This window comes from Oncorhynchus keta, unplaced genomic scaffold (assembly GCF_023373465.1).
Source record: "Oncorhynchus keta strain PuntledgeMale-10-30-2019 unplaced genomic scaffold, Oket_V2 Un_contig_2948_pilon_pilon, whole genome shotgun sequence".
Taxonomy (NCBI): domain Eukaryota; kingdom Metazoa; phylum Chordata; class Actinopteri; order Salmoniformes; family Salmonidae; genus Oncorhynchus; species Oncorhynchus keta.
Window position 1 is genome coordinate 1 of NW_026286577.1, and position 12803 is coordinate 12803.

Sequence of the window (12803 nt, forward strand, 5' to 3'; positions counted from 1 at the left end):
GTTTGAACATTCTACATTGTGACATTATTAAAATACTCCTTCTACAATGTTTAAACATTCTACATTGTGACATTATTAAAATACTCCTTCTACAATGTTAAAACATTCTACATTGTGACATCATTAAAATACTCCTTCTACAATGTTAAAACATTCTACATTGTGACATCATTAAAATACTCCTTCTACAATGTTAAAACATTCTACATTGTGACATTATTAAAATACTCCTTCTACAATGTTAAAACATTCTACATTGTGACATTATTAAAATACTCCTCCTACAATGTTAAAACATTCTACATTGTGACATTATTAAAATACTCCTACTACAATGTTAAAACATTCTACATTGTGACATCATTAAAATACTCCTACTACAATGTTAAAACATTCTACATTGTGACATCATTAAAATACTCCTTCTACAATGTTTAAACATTCTACATTGTGACATTATTAAAATACTCCTTCTACAATGTTAAAACATTCTACATTGTGACATTATTAAATATCTTTCTACAATGTTAAAACATTCTACATTGTGACATTATTAAAATACTCCTACTACAATGTTAAAACATTCTACATTGTGACATCATTAAAATACTCCTTCTACAATGTTTAAACATTCTACATTGTGACATCATTAAAATACTCCTTCTACAATGTTTAAACATTCTACATTGTGACATCATTAAAATACTCTACTACAATGTTTAAACATTCTACATTTGACATCATTAAAAAATACTCCTTCTACAATGTTTAAACATTCTACATTGTGACATCATTAAAATACTCTTTCTACAATGTTTAAACATTCTACATTGTGACATCATTAAAATACTCCTACTACAATGTTAAAACATTCTACATTGTGACATCATTAAAATACTCCTACTACAATGTTAAAACATTCTACATTGTGACATCATTAAAATACTCCTTCTACAATGTTTAAACATTCTACATTGTGACATTATTAAAATACTCCTACTACAATGTTAAAACATTCTACATTGTGACATCATTAAAATACTCCTTCTACAATGTTTAAACATTCTACATTGTGACATTATTAAAATATTCCTTCTACAATGTTAAAACATTCTACATTGTGACATCATTAAAATACTTTCTACAATGTTAAAACATTCTACATTGTGACATTATTAAAATACTCCTTCTACAATGTTAAAACATTCTACATTGTGACATGTGACATTATTAAAATACTCCTTCTACAATGTTAAAACATTCTACATTGTGACATTATTAAAATACTCCTTCTACAATGTTAAAACATTCTACATTGTGACATCATTAAAATACTCCTTCTACAATGTTTAAACATTCTACATTGTGACATCATTAAAATACTCCTTCTACAATGACATTATTAAAACATTAAACATTCTACATTGTGACATCATTAAAATATTCTACTACAATGTTTAAACATTCTACATTGTGACATTATTAAAATACATTGTACTACAATGTTAAAACATTCTACATTGTGACATTATTAAATATCTCTACTACAATGTTTAAACATTCTACATTGTGACATCATTAAAATACTCCTACTACAATGTTTAAACATTCTACATTGTGACATCATTAAAATACTCCTTCTACAATGTTTAAACATTCTACATTGTGACATCATTAAAATACTCCTTCTACAATGTTAAAACATTCTACATTGTGACATCATTAAATATCATGTTTAAACATTCTACATTGTGACATCATTAAAATACTTACTACAATGTTAAAACATTCTACATTGTGACATCATTAAAATACTCCTTCTACAATGTTAAAACATTCTACATTGTGACATCATTAAAATACTCCTTCTACAATGTTTAAACATTCTACATTGTGACATCATTAAATATTCCTACTACAATGTTTAAACATTCTACATTGTGACATCATTAAAATACTCCCTACTACAATGTTTAAACATTCTACATTGTGACATCATTAAAATACTCCTTCTACAATGTTTAAACATTCTACATTGTGACATTATTAAAAATACTCCTTCTACAATGTTAAAACATTCTACATTGTGACATCATTAAAATACTCCTTCTACAATGTTAAAACATTCTACATTGTGACATCATTAAAATACTCCCTTCTACAATGTTAAAACATTCTACATTGTGACATCATTAAAATACTCCTACTACAATGTTTAAACATTCTACATTGTGACATCATTAAAATATCCTTCTACAAATGTTAAAACATTCTACACAGACATCATTAAAATACTCCTTCTACAATGTTTAAACATTCTACATTGTGACATTATTAAAATACTCCTTCTACAATGTTTAAACATTCTACATTGTGACATTATTAAAATACTCCTTCTACAATGTTAAAACATTCTACATTGTGACATCATTAAAATACTCCTTCTACAATGTTAAAACATTCTACATTGTGACATCATTAAAATACTCCTTCTACAATGTTAAAACATTCTACATTGTGACATTATTAAAATACTCCTTCTACAATGTTAAAACATTCTACATTGTGACATTATTAAAATACTCCTCCTACAATGTTAAAACATTCTACATTGTGACATTATTAAAATACTCCTACTACAATGTTTAAACATTCTACATTGTGACATCATTAAAATACTCCTTCTACAATGTTAAAACATTCTACATTGTGACATCATTAAAATACTCCTTCTACAATGTTTAAACATTCTACATTGTGACATCATTAAAATACTCCTTCTACAATGTTTAAACATTCTACATTGTGACATCATTAAAATACTCCTTCTACAATGTTAAAACATTCTACATTGTGACATCATTAAAATACTCCTTCTACAATGTTAAAACATTCTACATTGTGACATCATTAAAATACTCCTTCTACAATGTTTAAACATTCTACATTGTGACATCATTAAAATACTCCTTCTACAATGTTAAAACATTCTACATTGTGACATCATTAAAATACTCCTTCTACAATGTTAAAACATTCTACATTGTGACATCATTAAAATACTCCTACTACAATGTTAAAACATTCTACATTGTGACATCATTAAAATACTCCTTCTACAATGTTTAAACATTCTACATTGTGACATCATTAAAATACTCCTTCTACAATGTTTAAACATTCTACATTGTGACATCATTAAAATACTCCTACTACAATGTTTAAACATTCTACATTGTGACATCATTAAAATACTCCTTCTACAATGTTTAAACATTCTACATTGTGACATCATTAAAATACTCTTTCTACAATGTTTAAACATTCTACATTGTGACATCATTAAAATACTCCTACTACAATGTTAAAACATTCTACATTGTGACATCATTAAAATACTCCTACTACAATGTTAAAACATTCTACATTGTGACATCATTAAAATAACAATGTTTAAACATTCTACATTGTGACATTATTAAAATACTCCTACTACAATGTTAAAACATTCTACATTGTGACATCATTAAAATACTCCTTCTACAATGTTTAAACATTCTACATTGTGACATTATTAAAATACTCCTTCTACAATGTTAAAACATTCTACATTGTGACATCATTAAAATACTCCTTCTACAATGTTAAAACATTCTACATTGTGACATTATTAAAATACTCCTTCTACAATGTTAAAACATTCTACATTGTGACATTATTAAAATACTCCTTCTACAATGTTAAAACATTCTACATTGTGACATTATTAAAATACTCCTTCTACAATGTTAAAACATTCTACATTGTGACATTATTAAAATACTCCTTCTACAATGTTTAAACATTCTACATTGTGACATCATTAAAATACTCCTTCTACAATGTTAAAACATTCTACATTGTGACATCATTAAAATACTCCTTCTACAATGTTTAAACATTCTACATTGTGACATTATTAAAATACTCCTACTACAATGTTAAAACATTCTACATTGTGACATTATTAAAATACTCCTACTACAATGTTAAAACATTCTACATTGTGACATCATTAAAATACTCCTTCTACAATGTTTAAACATTCTACATTGTGACATACATTAAAATTCTACATTGTGATACTCCTTCTACAATGTTAAAACATTCTACATTGTGACATCATTAAAATACTCCTTCTACAATGTTTAAACATTCTACATTGTGACATCATTAAAATACTCCTTCTACAATGTTAAAACATTCTACATTGTGACATCATTAAAATACTCCTTCTACAATGTTAAAACATTCTACATTGTGACATCATTAAAATACTCCTCCTACAATGTTAAAACATTCTACATTGTGACATTAATTCATTGATATCATGAAACAACTCCATCATTAATGTATTTTCTGATGTTTGATCAGAGATCTTTTATCAGAGTATCTCTTGCCACATTGACCACAGCTATGAGGTTTCTCTCCTGTGTGTGTTCTCTGGTGTACAATCAGATGGCTAGATGTAGTATAATTCTTCCCACATTGTTCACAGCTATGAGGTTTCTCTCCTGGGTGTGTTCTCTGGTGTACAATCAGATGACTAGATGTCGTAAAATTCTTCCCACATTGTTCACAGCTGAGGTTTCTCTCCTGTGTGTTCTCTGGTGTATAGTCAGATGGCTAGATGTAGTAAAATTCTTCCCACATTGTTCACAACTATAAGATTTCTCTCCTGTGTGTGTTCTCTGGTGTGATACCAGGTTGCTTGACTGAGTAAAATTCTTCCCACATTGATAACAGCTGTAAGATTTCTCTCCTGTGTGTGTTCTCTGGTGAGATAACAGGCTGCTTGACTGAGTAAAACTCTTCCCACATTGATCACAGCTATAAGGTTTCTCTCCTGTGTGAATTCTCATGTGTACTTTTAGTGAATTTGATCTTAAGTAACTCTTCCCACAGTCAGAGCAGCAGTGAGATTTCTTCCCTGTTGGTCTCCACTGGTGTTTCTTGAGGTGTTCTGATCTGGAGGGACTCTTCTCTGCCTCGTCAGCTTCATGATGTTGTTGAGGCTCCCCAGAGGATCCACGATAGTCACGTCTCTCTCCTGTGTGAACAACAAGTCAGACAGATGGTTAAAGGCCCACAACAGCAGAAATCCACTGTAAAAGGTGATGCCAACAGTGTAGCCATGATGTTGTACAACAATTGACATCTGTAATGAATGTTAAAATTATTTGACAATTGTCTTAAGACAGTCAAGTGAGCAACAATAGTCATATTTTGTCTTGTTTTGACATTAGTAGTAACAATGATGATTGTAGGCTAGAAATAAGTTATTACAGTTGCTGAACCCCCAAGCAGTGTGCCAGACAACCTTTGGTCACCAATATAGGCCCCTTTCTGTGTTTGCTAAAATAGGCGCTCAAGGGCAATGCACACGGAATTTGGTTGCAGAAACTCCTCCATGCTAATGTGGAAACCGCTAGTCATACCAACAACATAGACCTACTGTAGGACCCATAACTTCCCCTAACAACAACATAGACCTACTGTAGGGCCCATAACTTCACCAAACAACAACATAGACCTACTGTAGGACCCATAACTTCCCCTAACAACATAGACCTACTGTAGGACCCATAACTTCCCTAACAACAACATAGACCTACTGTAGGACCCATAACTTCCCTAACAACAACATAGACCTACTGTACTCACCAAACAACAACATAGACCTACTGTAGGACCCATAACTTCCCTAACAACATAGACCTACTGTAGGACCCCATAACTTCACCTAACAACAACATAGACCTACTGTAGGACCCATAACTTCCCCTAACAACAACATAGACCTACTGTAGGGCCCATAACTTCACCTAACAACAACATAGACCTACTGTAGGGCCCATAACTTCACCTAACAACATAGACCTACTGTAGGACCCATAACTTCCCTAACAACAACATAGACCTACTGTAGGACCCATAACTTCACCTAACAACAACATAGACCTACTGTAGGGCCCATAACTTCACCTAACAACAACATAGACCTACTGTAGGACCATAAACCTAACAACATAGACCTACTGTAGGGCCCATAACTTCCCTAACAACAACATAGACCTACTGTAGGACCCATAACTTCACCTAACAACAACATAGACCTACTGTAGGACCCATAACTTCACCTAACAATAACATAGACCTACTGTAGGACCCATAACTTCACCTAACAATAACTTAGACCTACTGTAGGACCCATAACTTCACCTAACAATAACTTAGACCTACCGTAGGACCCATAACTTCACCTAACAATAACATAGACCTACTGTAGGACCCATAACTTCACCTAACAACAACATAGACCTACTGTAGGACCCATAACTTCACCTAACAATAACTTAGACCTACTGTAGGGCCCATAACTTCACCTAACAATAACATAGACCTACTGTAGGACCCATAACTTCACCTAACAATAACTTAGACCTACTGTAGGACCCATAACTTCACCTAACAACAACATAGACCTACTGTAGGACCCATAACTTCACCTAACAATAACTTAGACCTAGGTGAAACATGGAAACTAAAATGTGTTTGTCATGACATTTCATAACCTGATCACCAGATAATTGTGTTAATAAACCCACTAGGCTCCTCTGTAATGTGTTGTCATTCTAAATGTCCTGAATGAAGGAAAATAGCTCTGTGTTGTACAATAGCCTATCCATTAAGTAACAGTTCTCTACACATGAGCTAAGTATCTCTGTGTCCAAACAGAGTAACGAGACGCTACTGTAAATCAAGCAGACAGTAACATTATAAACGTATTCATAGTGTAGTGAATTCAGGGGGAAGTCCTGAGCTGAACTCAAACCTGGTCCAGCGACTGTCAAGCCAACACTTTAGAAATGTTACGCCAAGATATCTGAACTTCTTGATGAGGTCGCAAGGTTTTGGGTTGAGGTTGCTACAATAGCTTTCTCTATGAATGTGAGAGTGGTTACATTTCTCCAGCCCCCATCCCTCAGCTGTTTACCAAACCAAGTCTCAGGGCAGCCATTTTGTTGCTGTTTAAATCCTAGATTGTCCCTTTAAAAAGCCAAATCAATCGATCAACCAACCTGCAGTTCAAACAATAACAAAGATGTCATTCCACCTGTTTTGGTAATAAGATGATGGTCTGGAGAAATGTAACTACTCTCACATTCAGAGACAGACCTACGGATGCAAGGACTGACCATCCATGAAATCAACATTATAGTTTTAACCATGTTGAGGCTATACAGTGTTGATTTACATTGTTTCTAAACATTGGAATATAAAAATCTTATTTGGGGTTCTGATGGGGTACAACAGTTGAACTAAGCTCATGAGGCATGTGTTATATTCTTCAAGAATCAATGGCTGTAAATAATATAAATGTAGCAATTACATATTTCCCCTTTAACACCACACATCAGTTCAACAACTGCAGAGTTTGTGCCTCTGTTTTTAAGACAGTACTTACTAGTGTTAATCACGGCCCGGTTTCTCAAAACCATCTTACGGCTGAGTTCACCGTCAGAACCATAGGATGCGTTAAGATGCGTTGGGGAAACCGGGCCCAGATATCCAGTTTCCTCCTCTTCGTCCTCCTCCTTCTTTTTCGATGTGACAGTCATCTCCCCCTCCCCCTCTTTCACTCCGAAAACTGCATCCTCCTCTCTCTCAGCTTCCTCTTCTTTTACTGTAACATCCTCCTCCTCTTTCACTCTGAACGAGTCTTCATTTTCTTCCACAGAAACGTCTTTCTCTTCGTCTTTCACGGTAACAGCCTCACCCTCTACTTGTTTTTGTATTGTAACATCCTTCTCTTCCTCCTCCTCTTTCAGGAGAACTTCTTTCTCCGTCCAGAAGACCTCCTCTTCTTTAGCAGGAGGAGAGCAGCTTAGTGAACTCATGGTCGGAGATGTTCGCTAGCTAGCATTAGCAACTAGCCTAGTTCTAAGCTAATTTAGCAAACCAGCTAGCTGACAAACAACATATTTATATAATTAAATAGGCCAACACGTACATACGACAGAAGTGTGTTTAATACACAGCGACTAATATACACCAAAACAGTGTAAAGAGAGTGAATGTTGTAGCTCTGTTTGCTATAAAGTTACCGAGGTGTCTGTTGTTGTTGAAGGAGCGTCCCGTCCACTAGATTATACGTCACACTGGCAGCGTCGACCGAACGGAAAAGACGCACATCGCCATCTGCTGACTGGAGGGGCAACGCAGTTGAGGAACCAAAAGTGTATTTTTATTTTATTTAATTCAAGGTGATTATCATATTAAGTCGTTCAAAGAGAAGCATGTGTTGATTGATTCGTTTTTATTGAGTGACAATTTAAAACAGACTTTAGACCCACTACATATTTACATTGAACCATAGTTCTGACATGGATCATTATGACCCCAGAGGCATATCTTTTATCACAGCCAAAATGTGGTTTGTTCAATTCATCCAATGTTTCATGACTTTGTCAATCAACTTGTTCTCAATACATCTAAATCCTGGTTTAGTGTTTCTGTATCAATAAGGACTTTAAACAAATTCATGTCCTTTGGAGTCATTTTGACTCCATCCAAAAGCACCTTTGACAAATAGGACGTTTATTTCAAATCAGAATCAAATCACATTTTATTGGTCACATACACGTGTTTAGCAAATGTTATTGCAGGTGTAGCAAAATCCTTGTGTTTCGAGCTCCGACAGTGCAGTACCTGCCAAGGCAGCAGCTACTCTTCCTGGGGTTTATTATGGATCCCCATTAGTTCCTGCCAAGGCAGCAGCTACTCTTCCTGGGGTTTGGATCCCCATAGTTCCTGGACTCTTCCTGGGGTTTATTATGGATCCCCATTAGTTCCTCAGCAGCTACTCTTCCTGGGGTTTATTATGGATCCCCATTAGTTCCTGCCAAGGCAGCAGCTACTCTTCCTGGGGGTTCATTATGGATCCCCATTAGTTCCTGCCAAGGCAGCAGCTACTCTTCCTGGGGTTCAATATGGATCCCCATTAGTTCCCCATTAGTTCCTGCCAAGGCAGCAGCTACTCTTCCTGGGGTTTATTATGGATCCCCATTAGTTCCTGCCAAGGCAGCAGCTACTCTTTCCTGGGGTTTCAATATGGATCCCCATTAGTTCCTGCCAAGGCAGCAGCTACTCTTCCTGGGGTTCAGCAAAAATAAAGGCAGTTATACCATTTTAAAAACATGACAATAAATTGACAACACACTGTGTCCTCAGTCACCTTGTCCCAGAGAGGTTTACATGGTTATCAAAACGTCACACCAGGGTGAGTCTAAACACAACAGCCCTGTGGGGAAAATGAATGGAACCATCTCCCTGTTTGACCTCTAGTTGTTATGGATATTATGACTCTACAGAGACACACAGTGGACGTGTCAAAATATGTTCCATTGATAAATCACACTTTATTTAACCTCAATGTCATCTTGTGTTTACATGGCATTGTAGATTTTAGCTGTATATAGGATGTATTTGGGATGTTTTCAGTGTGTTTTTAACCCTTTCAGTCAATGGATTAATCACAATTAAAAATAGTGCACTAACATTACACAAAGTGAACTCAAGTCTGACAGCCCAAACAAACACACACATTCTCAGTCAGAAACACAAGTCAGAACACAGCCTCTCGATTCTCTCATGTGTTTTCAGGTTCTCTGACTGGGAAAATGTCTTTCCACAATGAGAGCAGTGGTATGTCTTCTCCTCCTGTGTATTTGTATGTATTCTTTCATGCTCTTTCAGGTACCTTAACCGGGTAAATCTCTCTCCACACTGGGAGCAGCGGTACATCTTCTTACCTGTGTGTGTCCTCTCATGCTTGTTCAGGTTTCCTACCTGGCCAAACCTCTTTCCACAATGGGAACATTGGAAAAGCTTTTCCCCTGTGTGGCCCCTCTCATGCGTTTGCAGGCTCCCTAACTGGGTAAACGACATTCCACATTGGGAACAGTGGTAAGGCTTCTCTCCAGTGTGTATTCTCTTGTGTGTTCTCAGGCTCCCTAACTGAGTAAAACTCTTTCCACACTGGGAGCAGTGATGTCGTCCTGCTGGTTTGGACGTCTCGGGGTCTGGTTTCCCTGAAGGACTCTTCCTGCTGTCAGAAGGAGAGTCTGGTCTCTTTCCTGCCAAAGACAAACAGATGATTTAATTAAACAGAGACCTGAATGAAACCTCCACATGATAAAACTTCCTATGACGTTTAATCTAGACTAGATCCCTCAATCACCTGAAGTCACTTTTCACAAGTGTTATTACAGCCACTACAAAATGCAGGTCTCTGTGTGGTTCTTAGTCAGAGAGGCCTATAGAATGGTCTAGAATGTCATTTTATGCTGTAGCGTTTACACCAGTCCAGCCTACGCTTGACACTCTAGCAATGATAAAGTACTTTATGATAACGCAGAAATTAAATAAACGATTTGGTATCATTTTTATTATGGAAGATTGAATAAGTGTGCTTCAAACGGTTTGCTTGGAATGATTTGTAGCCATCGTCTCGACTAACTGTGCATGAGAGTCCATTCAACTCAGTTTCCCTACCTGAAAAAACGCCATTCCGTAAAGTGTATTCGCGCACGCAAATTCAGGAAGAAACCGAAGAGCAGATAGCCTGACCGCGTTTAGCGACTGTCGACTCACTTGACCGCAGTCAACGGTGGGCTGGAAATCGCCTCCAGTTTAGTACAGTGGAATTGCAGTATTGAATGAAGGCAAGTCCATTCCGTGAGACATTTAAGTTGTGATTTTGGGTGCAAATCCATTGTTAACGTTTTGTTGTTGGGCAGCTTCTTGATGCTACTCACATCTTACAGTGTAGATTTATCAATTCCTACATTAAAAAACGGCATTTAAGCTCAGAACTAGAGTAGAATGACGTTTTAAAACCACGTATCAGTTCAACAACTATTTTCAAGACAGGACTTACTGGTGTTACTCAGATCTTCCCTCTCCTCCTCCTTCAATATGACAGTTATCTCTCCTTCATTCACTCCAAAAAAAGTATAATCGTTTTCTTCCTCTTCTTTCTGTGTAACAGCCTCACCCTCTACTTCTTCGTTTACTGTGACATCCTCCTCTTCATTCTCCTCTTTCACGACAACGTTCAGCCAAATACCTTCTTTCTCCTTCCAGCAGACCTCTTTTTTAGCAGGAGGGCAGCAGCTTGCTGAGCTCATGGTCGGGGATGTTAGCCAGCTAACCGAGCTAGTTAGCGACTAGCCTAGTGATAGGCTCATTTATCAAGCCAGCTACCGTTACCTGACTAAACAGAAATATGACATGAAATGGGGAAACTAGTTAAAAGACAGAATTATGTTCCAAATACAGAAGTAAATATAGACCGAAGCAGTCTGAACAGCTTGAACGTTTCCGCTAGGAAGCTACCGAGGTGGCTGACCAGATGTTGTTGAGGAAGCGTCCCGTCCACTACATTATACGTCACTCTGATAGCATCGCCTGAAAAACGCATATCGCCATCTGTTGACTGGAGTGGTTAACGCAGATAAATGTTTATTTTATTTCCAGACAAAAAGTGCATTTTTACATTTCTTTCATTAAATAATTATATAATAGTCAGACAACTGCAGATTTGTAATAAGTATAAATTTAAAACCTACTTCTACATTCTACCAACCCAACAGATGTTTCTACTACAGTGAATATTAACCAATGAGGAGGGTCTTTCCACATTCTACCAACCCAACAGATGTTTCTACTACAGTGAATATTAACCAATGAGGAGGGTCTTTCCACATTCTACCAACCCAACAGATGTTTCTACTACAGTGAATATTAACCAATGAGGAGGGTCTTTCCACATTCTACCAACCCAACAGATATTTATACTATGAACACTTTCAGGTTCATTGAAGTTAAATTCCCCAAAAGCGTAAACAGGTTTGGTCATTATCAGGTATTGGAGCGTTGAAAGATGATGCACAACAACGGTTTCTTCCACGAAACCACGACTTCAATAACCACCGCGGTCAAAATAACTGTCAAGTTATTCTCCATCGAAACGACTACCGCTACAATCGACCTGTTCGCAACACATGGGTATTGGGATCTGACCTCATTGATCTGTCAGTAAGCTATGTTTACATGGGTATTGGATCTGACCTCATTGATCTGTCAGTAAGCTATGTTTACATGGGTATTGGATCTGACCTCATTGATCTGTCAGTAAGCTATGTTTACATGGGTATTGGATCTGACCTCATTGATCTGTCAGTAAGCTATGTTTACATGGGTATTGGATCTAACCTCATTGATCTGTCTGTAAGCTATGTTTACATGGGTATTGGATCTAACCTCATTGATCTGTCAGTAAGCTATGTTTACATGGGTATTGGGATCTAACCTCATTGATCTGTCAGTAAGCTATGTTTACATGGGTATTGGGATCTGACCTCATTGATCTGTCAGTAAGCTATGTTTACATGGGTATTGGGATCTAACCTCATTGATCTATCAGTATGCTATGTTTACATGGGTATTGGGATCTGACCTCATTGATCTGTCAGTACATGGGTAGCTATGTTTACATGGGTATTGGGATCTAACCTCATTGATCTGTCAGTAAGCTATGTTTACATGGGTATTGGGATCTAACCTCATTGATCTGTCAGTAAGCTATGTTTACATGGGTATTGGGATCTAACCTCATTGATCTATCAGTATGCTATGTTTACATGGGTATTGGGATCTGACCTCATTGATCTGTCAGTAAGCTATGTTTACATGGGTAT

The 12803-nt window shown here is 36.2% G+C and overlaps 2 protein-coding genes across 3 annotated transcripts; both read right to left on the reverse strand.

Moving 5' to 3' along the window:
- Positions 1-4577: 4577 nt before the first annotated feature.
- On the reverse strand, positions 4578-8226 carry LOC127923385 (zinc finger protein 22-like). The gene is made up of 2 exons (XM_052507424.1): positions 7508-8226; positions 4578-5089 (listed from the first exon to the last, which is right to left on the reverse strand). Exons 1-2 carry the CDS (start codon positions 7938-7940, stop codon positions 4578-4580), a joined length of 945 nt encoding a protein of 314 aa, XP_052363384.1. The 5' UTR covers positions 7941-8226.
- Positions 8227-9441: 1215 nt separating this feature from the next.
- Positions 9442-11465, reverse strand: LOC127923386 (gastrula zinc finger protein XlCGF7.1-like). 2 transcript variants are annotated; one of them, XM_052507426.1, is made up of 2 exons: positions 10982-11465; positions 9442-10178 (listed from the first exon to the last, which is right to left on the reverse strand). In XM_052507426.1, exons 1-2 carry the CDS (start codon positions 11229-11231, stop codon positions 9655-9657), a joined length of 774 nt encoding a protein of 257 aa, XP_052363386.1. In that variant the 5' UTR covers positions 11232-11465; the 3' UTR covers positions 9442-9654. The 2 variants fall into 2 exon arrangements, with proteins under 2 accessions (XP_052363386.1, XP_052363387.1); XM_052507427.1 differs by having other exon boundaries at positions 11099-11455.
- Between the last annotated feature and the right edge of the window lie 1338 nt (positions 11466-12803).